Genomic DNA, 15,779 nt, shown 5'->3' on the forward strand with positions numbered 1-15,779 from the left:
TTGTTGGTCTACAGTCTTATATAGCCTCGCAACTGAAAGGAATGCTAAACTCTAACATAATTTAATCTAAATAAAGTTCTTAGAATAGATGAAGAAATGAAAGAAGAAATTGTAACTATGGAAAGTGTTCAATTAATGTGTTATTTTTTAATCAACGGCACACACCTATTCAAATGAAATAGTAAAGAAAGGACATAAAAGTAAAGAAAATACTTCAATAAGATTTAGAAAGGTAAAGGATTTCTCTTTGCAAATATAGGTGTTGTTCTGAAACCAAAATTTTCACGGTATTAAGAATATCTGAGGAAAACTTACAGAATTGTAACATGTAACATGAAAAAGACGAAACCAATTGCAATTGAAACAAAAAAAATATGCGTGTTATAGAAGCAGAACGGGGGAAAATGAAATTAATCATTATATTTTGGTAGCATGGTAGTGTTTGAAGTATGAGCGGTAAATAAAAATAAGGATAAGAAATGAAAGAAGTATCTAACAAGAAAAATGTATTATGTCATGTTGTTTAATTGAACTAAGAAAATATTTTGTTAACTGTTTTGTATAAAGCATAAGATCGTATAAAGCAGATACAAAAGAAGGCTATAATGACATACAAGGTCAAATTATAAGGGATACTCCACAAATTTTAAACCACAAGAAGTAACTAATTTTCTATCCGTTATTTATTTGCAGATATTTCCGCAGCTAGACAGATGTAATTAAATTTTCAGAAATGCGCTCACGTAATCCTGATTCTATCGTTGTACAAGTATATAAGGGCTTTGGTTGATAAACCTTGCAGCGGATCACCGAGGACAGCAAAAATTAGAATTACCTGCAATATCTAGGTATCGTTCTCTGGAAGCCAAAGTCATCCAAATGCGAAAATATTAAACGTTCCATCGGTCGCATTCTAAAAGTCATACGTAGAAAATGTGTTATAAAATGAAAATGAAATGAAGGAAATCAAGTTTTGCGAATTTATTCTGTATCACTAACTAACTAACTCTATGGGCTATGGAACCCGGAGGTTCAATGCCTCGTTCACAAAAGCTCTCCACTGACTTCTATCCTTAGCTAACTGCATCCAGTTTCTACTTTGTATTCCAATCTCTGCGAGATTCATCTTAATATTGACCTCCCATCTGCGCCTAGGTCTTCCTAATGGTCGTTTTCCGATTGGTCTTCCAGTCAAGACTTTGAAAGCGTTTCTACTTTCTTCCATTCTAGCTACATGACCCGCCCACCTAAGTCTCCTAGACTTGACGACCCTAACAATATTGGGTAAACCATATAAATTATGTAGTTCCTCGTTATGAGGTTTCCGCCATTCCCCATTCCCGTTCCTCTTGGGTCCGAATATTCGTCTCAGGATCTTGTTCTCAAAAACTTTCAGTCTATGTTCTTCCCTCAGAGTAAGTGACCATGTTTCAGAGCCATACAGAACAAAAGGCATGATTATCGTTTTTATATTTTAAGCTTCAAATTCCTCGACAGAATTCGCGACTGCAAGAGATTTTGAACCGAATAGTAACACGAATTCTCTGCTTTTAGCCGACATTTAATTTCTCCGTGAATATGGTTTTCCTCTGTTAATATTGATCCTAGATATTTGAAACTATCCACTTTATCAAAAGTATTATTTAATATTTTAACGCATCCATAATTTGCCGTATTCCGGTCCCGACGCACTTCCATGTATTTAGTTTTCTCTGCATTTACTTCTAAACCTATGTCCCTGCAAGCGTTTATTAAGATCTCTGCATTTCTTTCTATTGTTCTCCTATCATCCCCTATTAAATTTACATCATCAGCATATGCCATAACCTGGTGAATACCGTTCAACTCTAGGCCCTGGTTGCTACCTTTGATTTTCCTTATAGCGTATTCCAGAACAAAGTTAAATAATAATGGCGACAACGCATCTTCTTGTTTCAAGCCATTTTCGACGTGAAAGGTCGGGGACAAAAATTTTCCTACCCGGACTTTACTTTGGGATTCATTTAAACATATCTTAATTAATCTAATTAGCTTTCTCGGTATTCCAAGTTCTGTAAGAACGTTGTATAATGTTTCTCTCCTAACCGAGTTGTACGCCTTTCTAAAACCAATAAATAGTTGATGTTCCGGGGTATTGTATTCCCACTTTTTTTCGAGTATTTGGCGAATGGTAAATATTTGGTCGATAGTTGATCGATTTCGTCTAAATCCGCACTGATAATCTCCAATAATTTCATCTGCATATGGGGTCAGTCTCGCTAATAGAATATTTGAAAGGATTTTATAGGATGTTGACAGAAGAGAAATGCCTCGATAATTATTAGTCAGTTTTGTCGCCTTTCTTGTGAATTGGAACAATGATTGATTCTTTCCACTCTTGTGGCAATTCTTCGTTGTTCCAGATAAGGAGAATGAGTTTGTGTGTCTTGTTCCACAATTTTTCGTCTCCAGCTAAACTTAACTCAGCCGGAATTTCATCTACACCCGGAGATTTGTGTTTCTTTAATTTCTTTATAGTGATTTCTACTTCTATTCGGTTGGGTTCTGGAATATACGGTTCTGCGGTGTGTATCTCCTTTTCTCCACGCACACTAGTTTTTGGTTGCGTGTTAAGCAAATCGTCAAAGAAATCTTTCCATCTATTTAAGATGCTATCCGTATCAGTGAGAACTGTACCATCAGATTTCTTTAATATATAAGCACGAGGTTGATAGTCTTTCTTAAATTTGTTGATTCCCTTATACATGTCCCGGATGTTTTTATTTTTAGTATTATCTTCAAGTTCCTTAATTTTAGCTTTCAGAAAGTCGCGTTTCTTTGTTCTATAAGTTTTGTAAGTTTCCTGCCTGATATCTGCGAAATTTTGTGTAGTTATTTCATTCGGTTTTTTTAGCCAGCTTAATTTTGCCTGTTTTCTCTTCTCTGCTAGTTTTATGCTTTCCTGGTCGAACCATGGTTTGTTCCTACGTATTTCCGCGTGTCTCAATTTTTCTTTTGCTGAAATTTTAATGCTATCTCTAATTTCAATCCAGGTATCCTCAACACTAGTGCATTCCGAATCTTCTAAAACCGAGAATCTATTCGAAACTTCAATCTGGTACTTCTCTCTTACCTGTCTCTCTTCTAATTTCTTTAAATTGGATCTCTCCGTTTTCGGACAATGAATATTACCTTTATTCAACGATAACCTCTGTCGCCTTATCGCTGCTTCCAGGTAGTGGTCAGTGTCAGAATCAGCCCCTCTAAACGACCGGACATCAATTATGCTAGATTGCCTTCTTCTATCTACTAAAATGTGATCAATTTGATTATGTGTTTTCCCCTTCTGGTGATGTTCAAGTGTATTTATGAACATCGCGATGTGGGAATTTTGTACTCTTCACGATTAGGTTTTTGGATGTTGCAAAGTTCACGAGTCTAACACCGTTGTCATTACTTTCCTTATGCAGACTTTCGTTCCCTATAATCGGTTTGAAAATATCCTCTCGTCCTACCTTCGCATTGAAATCCCCTAATGGAATGTTCATATAGTATCGCGGGAGTTGGTCAAATATCCGTTCCACTTCTTCGTAAAAACTGTCTTTTATATGGTCATCCTTATCTTCAGTTGGGGCATGTACATTTAAAACAATAATATCACACCACCGTCCCTTAATAGTAATAAAAGAAAGTCTGTCAGTAACAAATTCAAACCGTTTAATTGCTGGTAATATACGTTTATGAACGAAAAACCCTGTCCCTAACTGGTGATTTTTATTTCCTTCCCCGTAAAAGAACGTAAAATTTCCGGAATTCACAGATCTATTTCCTTCCCACCTAACTTCCTGAACTCCTACTACGTCCATCCTGTATTTCTCTAACTCACTCGTTACTGATTTTAACGCGCCTGCCCTATAAAGACTCCTAAGATTCCATGTTCCAAATCTCATGTCCATTTTCTTTTGCTGAGGTCGTGCCAAGTTATCAGTCCTTGTCCAAGGCTTTTGTGAATATTTCTGAACAAGTGCTTTTTTTTTACAGGATGAGGTTGTTAGCCTTACCCAAACCCCCAAGCTGGAGGACCACTCCTAGTCGGCTGTCCGCGACTGCTTATTCAGTATATTCGCAGCTAACCTCTATATCTAGAGGCCTTCTCCTCGATCCGCAACCTGAGGACGCGCTATGCCGTGGTGACAGGAACCCACGTTAATTCTGTATCACTACGAAATTGATTTTATTTTTCTGTTAAATATTCTTTCCCAGTGGAAAGAAAAATTTTGAAGTTAGTGGGAAGTGAATAAACGAAATGCATGGCTGATCACCACAGAACTCACGTTGTATAAAGATTTAGAACAAGGTGATGATAATTCCATGGTTCCGTCTGGCATAGAGCACAATAAAATGACCAGTTCTTTCTTCTAGACAGACACAGTTGACAGTGTACCAGGAAAAGAATTCTCAGTTAACCTTATACTCAGAGAGGAGATTGTCAATATGTTTTAGCAGGATGGCAAACCACAGCACCACAGTGATCCCTATGCACTTGCAGTTATCTTGTATTATGTTGGTAAATGAAGATAGTTCAGTAGCTCAGTATTACAGGTTTGGTATTCTTTGACTTTTTTTATTCTTGAGAATAAATGAACGTCATAGCATACAGTGAGGAAATTCAAAGCATATCATGCTCACTTCGAACTCGTTCACCGTGACATTACCGTTGAAATTACATAAGTGTCAACGGCGATCATTGTGAACAATATATGTGAATCAGACATTTCACTACAGTTCCAGACTTATGACACATTCTGTATTTTATGTATACATGTTTTCTTATTTATCACCATTATGCTTACAAGGTATTTCAATGTACACTAAGGTTTGATTTGCAAATAATTTAAAAGAAACTTCCGTTTCTATTCCCAGTAAATTCAATTTTAACATTTCAAAACTTAAGGTTTCTAACTATCATTTTAAAAGATGGCATGGCAAAAGATAAATGACTTGCCTTTCTCAGTACAACATCCTAGCAGTCTGACGACATTGGGATGGGGATCAAGCATCTTCATTACTTCCAACTCTTGCAGAAGATCCTGTCTCTCCTTGTCACCTGCATTTTCTTTCAGTGTCTTCACAGCTACGATAGTTGTTCCTTCACGACCTTCGGAAATAAAGAAGAAATACCAGATTATGAAATATTTTCTATATCTTAATTTATTAAAACAGAAGATTATAATCTAAGTTATTGGTACAATTTTGTTAGTAGTTATTAACGCAATTGTCAGTTTTTCAATCATTTCAGTGAACGTCTTACGGCCTATTTGACAACGAAAATACCTTGATCTGGTTAGTCTCATCAGTGGTAATACAGACGAAGAACTTTTTCTGCTAACTTTAGTAAATAAATTCCTTAACTTAATATTTTAGTAATTTTACGAACATTTAAAGCCTGTTTCAATGAAATTGATATATATATATATATATATATATATATATATATATATATATATATATATATATATATATATATATATATATATATATATATATATATATATCATCTAACGTTTATGATAAAACACGACATGGTCTTCTAACTCAGCTTTCTTGAAGGCGAGATAGTGTGTGGTGGGGGGCAGCCTATACTGTGAGCATTCATCTTACAGGATGTTGTGAGTACTCACCAACTGCACAGGCGTTAAGCACTGGTAGTTTTTCGGAGCCCACGTTAATGGTAGGTTCTATTCTTATTAACTTAGAAGGACATAAAACACAAAAATCCGAAATTCACGGCTAAATAAGAAAAGGAAAAGAAGCATCTAAGTAAGAGTACATTATTTACGAACGAATACGGAAAAGATCTGTAAATAAAGTATACGGCTGGAGTCCAATTGACAATACTGTGCACCTCCTTTCTCCTACAACATTGTGCATCTCATGCAGCCTCAGTGTGAGCGACAAGTCCGTCGTGTTAACAGGCGAATTTTGAGAATTCGTGTTGTAAAGTGAGTTGTTGTACTCGCGACATACAAATTAACGAACAAAGTTACGAGCACGATGTTCTGTTTCAAACTTAAGTACAGCGGGGGACACTTCTAAATGGTACACCTTAGCCGTAAATCTCCATATGACTGTACCATTTAGAAGTGTCCCCCGCTGTACAATGCGATCGAGACTAAGGACGGCCTATGGTGATGTTGATCTGTCGTAAATTCAGGTTTCAAGTAGTTTAAGGACTTTTCCAAAGGTGGGAATCAATGGAAGATGAGGCCCGGTCTGGAATGCAAGCAGTGTCCAGAAATGATGCAAATGGGAAACAAGTTCGAGATCTTGTGCGCCCTGCTCGTCGGTTAACTGTCAGAATAATAGCAGACTGAGGATGAGAAAACCGTGCAAAACTATTACCGACAGATCTCATTCTTGAACAAATGAAAAAGGGGTAGAGGTGTGCAGTGGTCCTTAGGAACGGACTGAAAATAATCCATTTAAAAAATATATATATCAGCACAGGTGAGGAGGTTTGAGTGTGGTCTATATAGCAAACTACAAACTGCAGAGTGATACAGCTCCCGTTCATCACGGCCGAAAGAAACATGAATAATAAATAAGAATCGAAACTATGCTGATTTGCCTTTTATATGGTAGAGATATTGTTCACAAAAAAACTCGTGCCTCGATGCAAACATTCAACAGATATTTTTACCGTGAAGTTCTTGAATGGCTGTGAAAATGGGTCTCTTGGCCTCAAGACATCGAAATGTTTCATCACGATAATATTTCTTGTCGTACAGCGCTTTTGATTGTGAAGTTCATGGCACGGAAAAACACCTCTGTCGTTCTTCAGCTTTCGCATTCGCTTGACTTCAGTCCCTATAACTTCTCTCTTTTTCAAATTGTGAAAACACGCCTGAAAGCGCTTCAGTTTCGGACAACGAAAAACATCAATGCTGGTTGTAACTAACCAGCTTTGAGTCATTACACTCTCTCAGTTCTCTCAGTTTCAGAAGTGTTACGTAAACTAGAAACATCTTCTCCATCGCTGATGGCTTCCCAAGGGACATATGCATATGTAGATAAATATTGGAAATAATGGTAAGTTTGGAAAAAGTCTTAGTATTTTACATATAGACCCTACATAATTGATTGTTTCAAAATGCAGTGCAACTGTCAGCTGATGGAGAAAATATAACTTATTAACCACTATTTATATGTTTTGATACAAAATCTAAAAATCAAAAATCCTTTTTAAACCTTTTATTTGTGTCTTTAGTAAACGTTAGATCACTGCAGCAATAATTCCATGGAAATTCAATTTTGAACAATACTGAATTGTAATTATAATTAAGCATGTTTTCATATAAAGTTCTAAAACCAATTTTTAAATTTTTCTTTGGATCCTATCACGATACACACTTTAAAGTAGGGGTCTACGACCTGCTTATACGTTTAACAGAGATATTTCAACGTCTCACTCTCTTCTATTCTCTGGAGCATGATAAATTACACATGCAAAGCAGAGCAAACCACGCGACGAATCGAAATTGAAGGCCATCGTCGGTGGTCTTCCAATTATACATAAATCGTGGAGGCCATGACTTCCTTTACATTGTTAATGTTTTCTAGAATTACCAGCCAATCAGCTCCCTCTCCATTTTTTTTTTATCTCACTTGAAAAGAAAGGCCTTCCCTGAAATCATATACTCGTATATAGATGAGATAGAAATTACTGGTTTAGTGAATACTACGATGAAGTTCTCTAGTTTCGTTTGGAACCTACGTAAGCGCTAGTAAATTTTAATTGTAAAAACTTTTAATACTAAAAATTTTAATGAAAAAAGTAACCGATTTGAGAAAAACATAATCAAATAATTTTCATTGCATTTCATTTATTTAAAAGAAAAATTCAAGAACAATTTGGTATCTCACAAGGAAGTCTTACAAATTTCTATATGAGATACCTGTATTAAGTACTGTTGATTTTGGCTCTTAAATAGTACGTGAAAAAGAAAACAGAAGCAGAATATTTCTCCCCCTCCCCCCTTTTTTGACAGTAAGATAATTTAAGACGGGAAAACATTTAAATATTTGAATAGCAAATCATTCGTTGGAAGAACGAAAAGTAAAACGTAGTTAAGAATAGGAATACCGCAAGGAATGGGTTCCGCAGATCTGAGATTTCGAAGCATATATCGACAACACTAACAAAAAGATATATTAAAACCACCTGGAGTATAGCTATGTATGAATAAGAAAATTGATACTTAACAAATATTGAAAGTGGACATTTGCAGGCATTCGAGAAGTTGTATAGTATTCTACAAGAATATTACTGTGTCATGGAAATGTGCAAGCCCGTCTTTATAAATGGACATATTCAGTACATTCCGTAGGGTGCAAAGGGAGAGCAACGTATGATAGGTCTTGGCTCTGCACGTAGCTAGAGTGCGGGTAGTTTGCCCGCAAAAGTGACGATTGCATTAATTTATAATAGTGGGATTGATTCTCCCTTCCTTTCTCTGATAAACTTACTTCCACCACATACTGTTTTCATCGAGGAGATCCTTTGTGTCATAAAGTATTAAATTTATATTTTCTCCATTACTAAGTACAATATATGTTTTATTTTATTTTATTATTTTTTTACATTATCGATTGCTAGTTCGTATTTAGAATTCAGATTTCTGGGCTGTCGACATCTATAGCCAGTTAGCCCGTCACGTATGAGGGATGACGTCCTTCGGCGAGCACACTATCCGGGAAAAGGGAAGGAAGAAAGCAGTCTGTTACCTATAAGTTTGGTACCACTCCGACATTTCCCCGGGGTGAATGAGAAAAACCCAGGAAAACCTCATTCAGGATGGATGGTCTGAGAAAGCATTTTACATTTTTTCGACCGAGTGTTCTTGCCGGGAATCGAACCCGGGACCACTCGCACCGAAGGGGAAAGCGTTAGTGACTACGCTACGCGAGGCCACAAGATTGCTAGTTCGGGAGACACCGGGTTTGTAGATGGCAGATAACAGAAGGGCTCTCCGAAGGAGAGCAAAGGAAGAAATATCTTATGACTGGAACTGGTATATATTTGTTTTTATTTGGTATTGTTATTATAACGACTGAAAGGTTATGGTAAAGGAAAAGTGTGGTTACTGACAGTGTGCCCAAGGTGCTGTTAATATCAGACACGAGAGTAGAAATCTATGAGAAGTAAGATAAAAAAAAAAAACTGATACCGTTTGGCCACTAACGAGTTAAGAAATAGTGTGGTTGATTATGTAGTTCGTTATATGACTAGAAAGCACACGACTAGAGGGAGAAGTTGAAAGATAAACAGGACATGAACTACCAACAACGAAATGCCTTTGCAATATCTGAAAATATGGCCACATCAGCATGTTTATACCGGTTACTTTCCGTTTCATGTAACAGTGATAAAACAAACTCCATTGCAAACATATCGTACACTGTTTCACATACTAAACGCCACAAATTTACTATAAAAAGTCTGGAAAGTATGAACTATTCCCTTGAAAAGATGCGCAATAATGGGAGGAGAGTTGTTCTTGTTGTTCGTCGGCATGAAATGTTCTCACCGCAGCTAATATTCTGAAAGATGCCTTTGCAAGAAAATTTATATTGAACCAAAGGAAGCAATAGATATCACTTTCCAGATAAGTCTTTCGTATCCACAACAACATTTTCCTTATTTAGTACTTACGACTTCAATGATCTCATTTAAATAATAATAATAATATCAATAACAATAATAACTGAGTATCAAAGAACTACCATTAAGAGTCCAAGAACGGTTTGCTTGGATCAAATGGACAACTTTGGGCCACTGCGACTGTTCGATCATCAACGCAGACGCATATGGTAAACTTAACTTGTCTGTTGGTAAACCCTATTAAATTGGGTCTCATGTACGCGCAAGAAAATTTTGGAATCAAGTTTTCTAATTGTCAGATGGAGATAGGCAGTAGCTAATTTGGCCTTCTGTCATCGATAAATGATCTATTCGTGGAAGTTTAAAGAGGATTACGAATTAAATCGTTCTTTGTAACTTGCAAGATCATTTTTTATGTCACAGGAAGGATAGAAGTTTTAATTATTTTATCATACGGCAAAGTGGCAGAAAATATATTTAAAAAAAATTAATTGACATTCTTGTGTTGTCAGAATAGCCATGAATCAAAGTATAGTATTCCCATACGTAATAAGTTAGTATTCTGTTTACCCATTTGGCTAAAAATATTAATCATGAATAACTTCAGTGACTAAACAGAAAATGCAGTGTTTTAAACATATTTCCATGGACAGTTGTGCTTATGATATGCATCAGTATATGCCTTTACTTGTCTTGTGACATGAATTTGCAAGTTTAAGTCAGAAACACAATTTTGATTTAAATTGTATTGCACTTCTATTATCGTTTTGAAGAGAATGAAAAAGCTTGCTCAAAAATCATTAATGTTATACTATAGGCTGAGTTGAAGTCTTCATAAATTGGTTAATGATTTTATATACTCGTTTTCATGACGTACTTACGCTTTAAGAAAATAAATACGCTACAAATGTAAATTACCCAATATTTTTTGTTTGCTTCGATTTTCAATTTCAGTGAATTTTATAGAAAGTTATGGATATGTTTACTTGTTTTATTACATTTAGAGACGTATTCATTCATGTATATACTGTACGTGGTATAACTTAAGGACTTGAAAGTGTATCGGGGTATCACTGATCTTGATTTACATTAATTTGGTTCCAAAAAAGACAAGAAAACGGAAATAGTATATGTTATAAAAAGCAACGTGGGATGTGAACATTGGACGTTGTTAATTATTATAATATATTCATACTGTTCATATTGTGAATCTATATTTTAAAATAATATTGATAGAAATTATAGCAGGATATAGTCCATATGAAATTCCAGAATAATTATGTTCAATTCAAATATATATTTAAAATCAATTAGCGATATGCATATCAGATACTGTTGATTATTAAAATATGTTTATATTACACATATTCTAAAATCATATTGAATAAATTATAGTGGAATGAGTCAATTATGAAACTCTAGAATTCATATTATATATATATATATATATATATTCAGCTAAATGTAAACATCAATTTTTCCCACAAAATTATTATTCCCTCTTAAATTTTTATCCTCTTTATGCTTAACTGAACGCAATTGTTACATTGAAGTAGGAAAATTCCATTCAAAATATTCTACAAATTTCTACAAAATATTCTTAGTCAGAGAAGCTAAATTGTCCTTTGCTCAACGCTTTGAGCAATTCTCAGGTTTTCTGCAAGTAATATGCACATTTATGTTATTTTATGGTCATTATCTCATGTAATGTACAAAGCATGTGTAAAATTTAGTAAACAGCAAAAAGAGAAATTGCATACCATCGATGTCTAAAGCTTCGGTTTTCCAAACTTGTCCAAAGCAACCTTCTCCTAAGATATTAAACACACGAAGATGATGGCGTGGAAATTCCCATCGGTCTCGAGGCTCTTTATCTGGTACCGCTGGCTGTAATATTTAAAAATATATATTTAAAAGTTATTAGTGTTTCAACAAAGTAGTATAATCTACTGTAATTTTTAAAAATATTAATATTAGATGACTTTCTGAGGGGTATAGCAGGAGCTCACTCGTGGTTAAGTAGTTAGCGTATGCCCATTTGGCGTGGGAGACCTTGGTTCGATTCCTGACGGGAGCTCAGGTACTTCGAATCTCCCACGTTAAATTGTAGATCCACGGAACACTAAATCCAAAGTCAAATATCACAGGACTAAGTAAGATATGCAATGTTGACCACTTTAATTACTCTGTACTGTACACATATATAGTAACGATACATGACTCGTTCAGCTCAGCAATATTTTGTGCATTTACTTAAACCATACTCAAAATGGATACCGCATATCTGCAATCACACTCGCATGCTGCGAGCAGCACTACCCGTTCGATATTTTCAGGTGGATCAATACATTATCTAGTGTAATGTATTGTTACAGTTCTTCTTGGACCACTCTTGCGCTTCCTGCAGGTTTGAATTGTCCGATCCGTATTCTACTTATTCACCAGGTTCAACATTATTGGCTTGAAGAGTATACCTCGGCAGTTAAAATGTTATCTAAACTTTCTCTGCACGTTTATGGATGAAGTTTTTGTACACTCGTTCACAAAGATAAAACACTGCTCTACATTGTACAAGACATCGCATTTGTAGACAAATAACCAAATAAAACTTTTTGAGTTGTTAAATTTAATTAGCCATGATTCGTTTTCGTATATATGTGTTTTCTGTACGGAGTTATTAATGTTTATCATTGTGGTATTATACTATATTTGATTATTTGGGACTTTTTAAACACTAAGTGATATGAATCTGTTATGTTTCCCTAGAATAGGAGAAAATGCAAATGATTTCACTGATATAACTTTTCTTAATGAATATTGACCCAAGATAGTGTTGAGTTGGCTCATCTTTTATCCAAGAGTCCGTAAATGCTGTGTGTTTATTAATTAACCAGTCACTTTACAAGTAACAACTAATGAATATATAACTTCAATTCTCTATCTTTCCACCTTTAATACCTACATATACTTCTATTACGTAGCTGTACTTTGTCGCAACCACTAGTTTCAGTAACATACATATACTCTTTAACAAGCTTATTTGTAGTAACACATTACTTTATAACTTCCACATTTAACACAGTAATTAATATTTTAACAACTTCAGCCACTTGTGGTTCTTATTCCCTTAAATCACATTAGCCACTAATGGCTCAAATCCTAACATAAACAATGGTTTCACTATCAACAACTTAATACATATAGTCAAAATAACATAGTAACGCTATTCACTTGTTATTTAAACTCTGAACACTTTGTTCGATTATTTTCAATTAACACCTTATCCAAAGCATAGAAACCCAACAGATAGTAAATACAATCATGTAGAAAGAACTAAATACAGATCTTTTGTTTCTGACCTGTAGAAAAAAGTATATACACCCATCATTTGACTTATGATCTTACTGAATATCTTTAAATGACAAATAAGGAATGCCTTTGTTTTACTCAATCAAATATTCCGCTAATTGCCTGTTCACCATTCAGTTGCCTGAGTAGCAGGTCACCATGGCGACTGGAAACATGTCTGGCGCAGTGGAGTACTTAGGGGGAGGGCTTCCGGGCTTAAGCCCCCCCCCCCCCGAAATCTTACTTGCTATATGAAGTATATGAAATATATGAAATATCTGGCAGAATTGTCAATTTTCAGGCAAAGCCCCCCCCCCCGAAATTTAGCAAAGTCCCCTCCGAAACAAAATCGTAAATACGCCACTGAACTGGCGCCTAGCTAATTTAAGGGCTAAACATGTAAATTGGTCAAAATTGTCGGTCCCTCAGTTTGGCATTGGTGACTAAATATTTTAATTTCGAAATACTGTAGGTGCTTGCATAAATTATTTCTGTGTGAGAAAAAAGTCAATACCAAACTCTCTGATCCGGCTTCTAAATTAAGACCTGAAATTTCATGTTCTGCCCATAATATAGCAAAGCAATATATAGAAGTTATTGCATATAGTGGCCTTGAAAGGTCAAAAATACAGCTTTTGAATCATTACATTTTGGCGCCAAAGGATCTTCCTCCATTTAAAAGATATAGTTCTTGTATTATATATTACAATGACCAAATTGTGGTTCACAACGTATTCAGTATTCAGTTGTGGCTTCACAAAATTTCATTGTTGAGCGCACGTTTTAACTTCGGAATCACTTGGAGGATCATTCTGTAAAAATCTTCGCAAAATTCAGCGTTTATTTAAACATTCATTTTCTTCTTTAATTCTTTCTATTCGCAACCGCAGTTTGTAAATTTTGATACGTATGCCACACACACAGAGAGAGAGAGAGAGATCAAAAAGATTAAGAATACCGCATGTAACTAATATGTCGAAATATTATGCATGGTTAAATATAGAGTTTCTGGAATGAAAGCTTTTTAAATATGCCGTACATATAGTGCCTTAATTGGTGCTAAATTATAACAATGGAGCATAGTCGATATACCGAACTAAGAAGCTCCCGACGTACATAGCAGTGAAACACAACCTCTCTTGCCGAGCTGTGCTTATCCCTGACCGAGCTCGGTCACCATAATATAGTGGTCATTGCTTAGACGATTGGCTCCTTGCCCTCCAAATTTCTTCAGATCCGTCCAGTAGTTGCCGATAAATAAAATGCCACAAACAAGCAGACCCAAACCCGACTCTGGCCGAGGTCAGCCACCAAATACATCAAACTGTATTTCTTAGACGATGGGCTACATGCACACCAAATTTTCTTCAGATCTGTCCAACAGTTATCGAGAAATAAAGTAAGTCTACAAATATGAGTCAAGGTAAATCTGTCCCTGTGCAAGCTCAATCACCAAATCTTTATCTGATTTAAAATCTGTCCAGATATTGTAAATAGCTCATATAACGTAAAACTGTATTAATTTTCCTCATATTTGTATATTGTACAAACTTCATGTCTTTTTTTTTCTCACAACTTTGGTATATAACTTGATTCCCTTGTGCTCTCAACGTTCCATATGTAATAGTACATAGTAATTGACAATGTTTTACTTTTTTTTAAAATAAATAGAAATAATAAACGCACCTGTCCTTCTCTGTCCCATGGTTCATACCGATTGTTGGCAGCTCGTGGTCCTCTCCAATGTTGTAGAGCTGTAGGTTCTTCCGCCGGAACTCCGGAATCCTTCCTCTGCAAACAAAAACACTACATCCTTTTATTCTTCAAACGTTTCCAACAATATAATACAAAATCTCAATATCAATACTTGTAAAATTACAGTGATACTTGTCTTATGACTAGACATGATTATACTTTACCATCATAAGTTTGACCCTGGCCTATCTCTACAGTGTACCAAAATGAAGCAGTTAAATTTGATGCATAGAAATTAAAAACACTATGAACGTCACAATCATAGTCTCTCGAAATGGATTCCATCCTGTTTTAAAACGCTGAGAATGTTTTCCATGGTCGAGCTTCGCATACTAATATGACTTTTCATAAGTTCCATTTTTGTCACGAGACAGTAACCTCTCGACTATCTCTATGTCGACAAAGATAAACGTAACTAGTGGAATCCAATCGACTTTTTTCATCCAAAAATGATTCTGATGATATTAGTTCCACCGCGCGGTATTTCGCACTTGTTTGTTTTCTTTGAAGCAATTTTGAAAAGAAATTAAATGTTTGCAACACCAAAACTGCACTCAACTTAACATTGTACATATATTCAAAGTTTAGTTTGATGTTATCACTGATGCAATATATGATTAAGAATATGACAATATCTAAACAGCTTTAAACTAAGGGCACGCTTCCTTATATTTTAATTTACAAAAACAAACTCTTCTAACCGGAAATACCGATGTGGTTCTAAAGAAAAGGCAGATGAAATCATATGTATAGAGTATAGCGTTGTGTGGATGTGAGATATAAAGAAAAAGAAGGAAATAGAGAATGGAAGCCTTTGAAATGTGGTGTTATAGAAGAATGTTGAATATTGGATAGGAGGATAACATATTAAATAAAAAGTTGAGGAAATGACAAGAGAGGAAAGGACTGTACTGAAGAATATTTCGCAAAGGCGAAATAGGGTGATTGGACATTATATAACACACGAAGGAATCGCCTAATAGCTATGGAGAGATTAGAAAATTAAAAAATACACAGAGGATGGCTGTGGCTGAAG

At 35.3% G+C, this 15,779-nt stretch overlaps 1 protein-coding gene across 2 annotated transcripts in view; it reads right to left on the bottom strand.

Annotated features, from left to right (window-relative positions):
- The window catches only part of Cad96Ca (tyrosine kinase receptor Cad96Ca), a 232,348-nt gene that overhangs the window by 10,764 nt on the left and 205,805 nt on the right, over nt 1–15,779 (bottom strand). Inside the window, exons 5-7 of one of the 2 annotated variants that reach the window (XM_081770366.1) lie at nt 14,675–14,794; nt 11,401–11,527; nt 4,985–5,137 (exon numbers count right to left, since the gene is read on the bottom strand). In XM_081770366.1, the coding sequence (XP_081626492.1) occupies nt 4,985–5,137; nt 11,401–11,527; nt 14,675–14,794 (400 nt within the window). The remainder of the gene's footprint in view (nt 1–4,984; nt 5,138–11,400; nt 11,528–14,674; nt 14,795–15,779) is intronic. The other variant, XM_081770372.1, reaches the window with a different exon arrangement.

The sequence above is a fragment of the Thermobia domestica genome, chromosome 1 (genome assembly GCF_964235325.1).
Source record: "Thermobia domestica chromosome 1, izTheDome1.hap1.1, whole genome shotgun sequence".
Lineage (NCBI taxonomy): Eukaryota > Metazoa > Arthropoda > Insecta > Zygentoma > Lepismatidae > Thermobia > Thermobia domestica.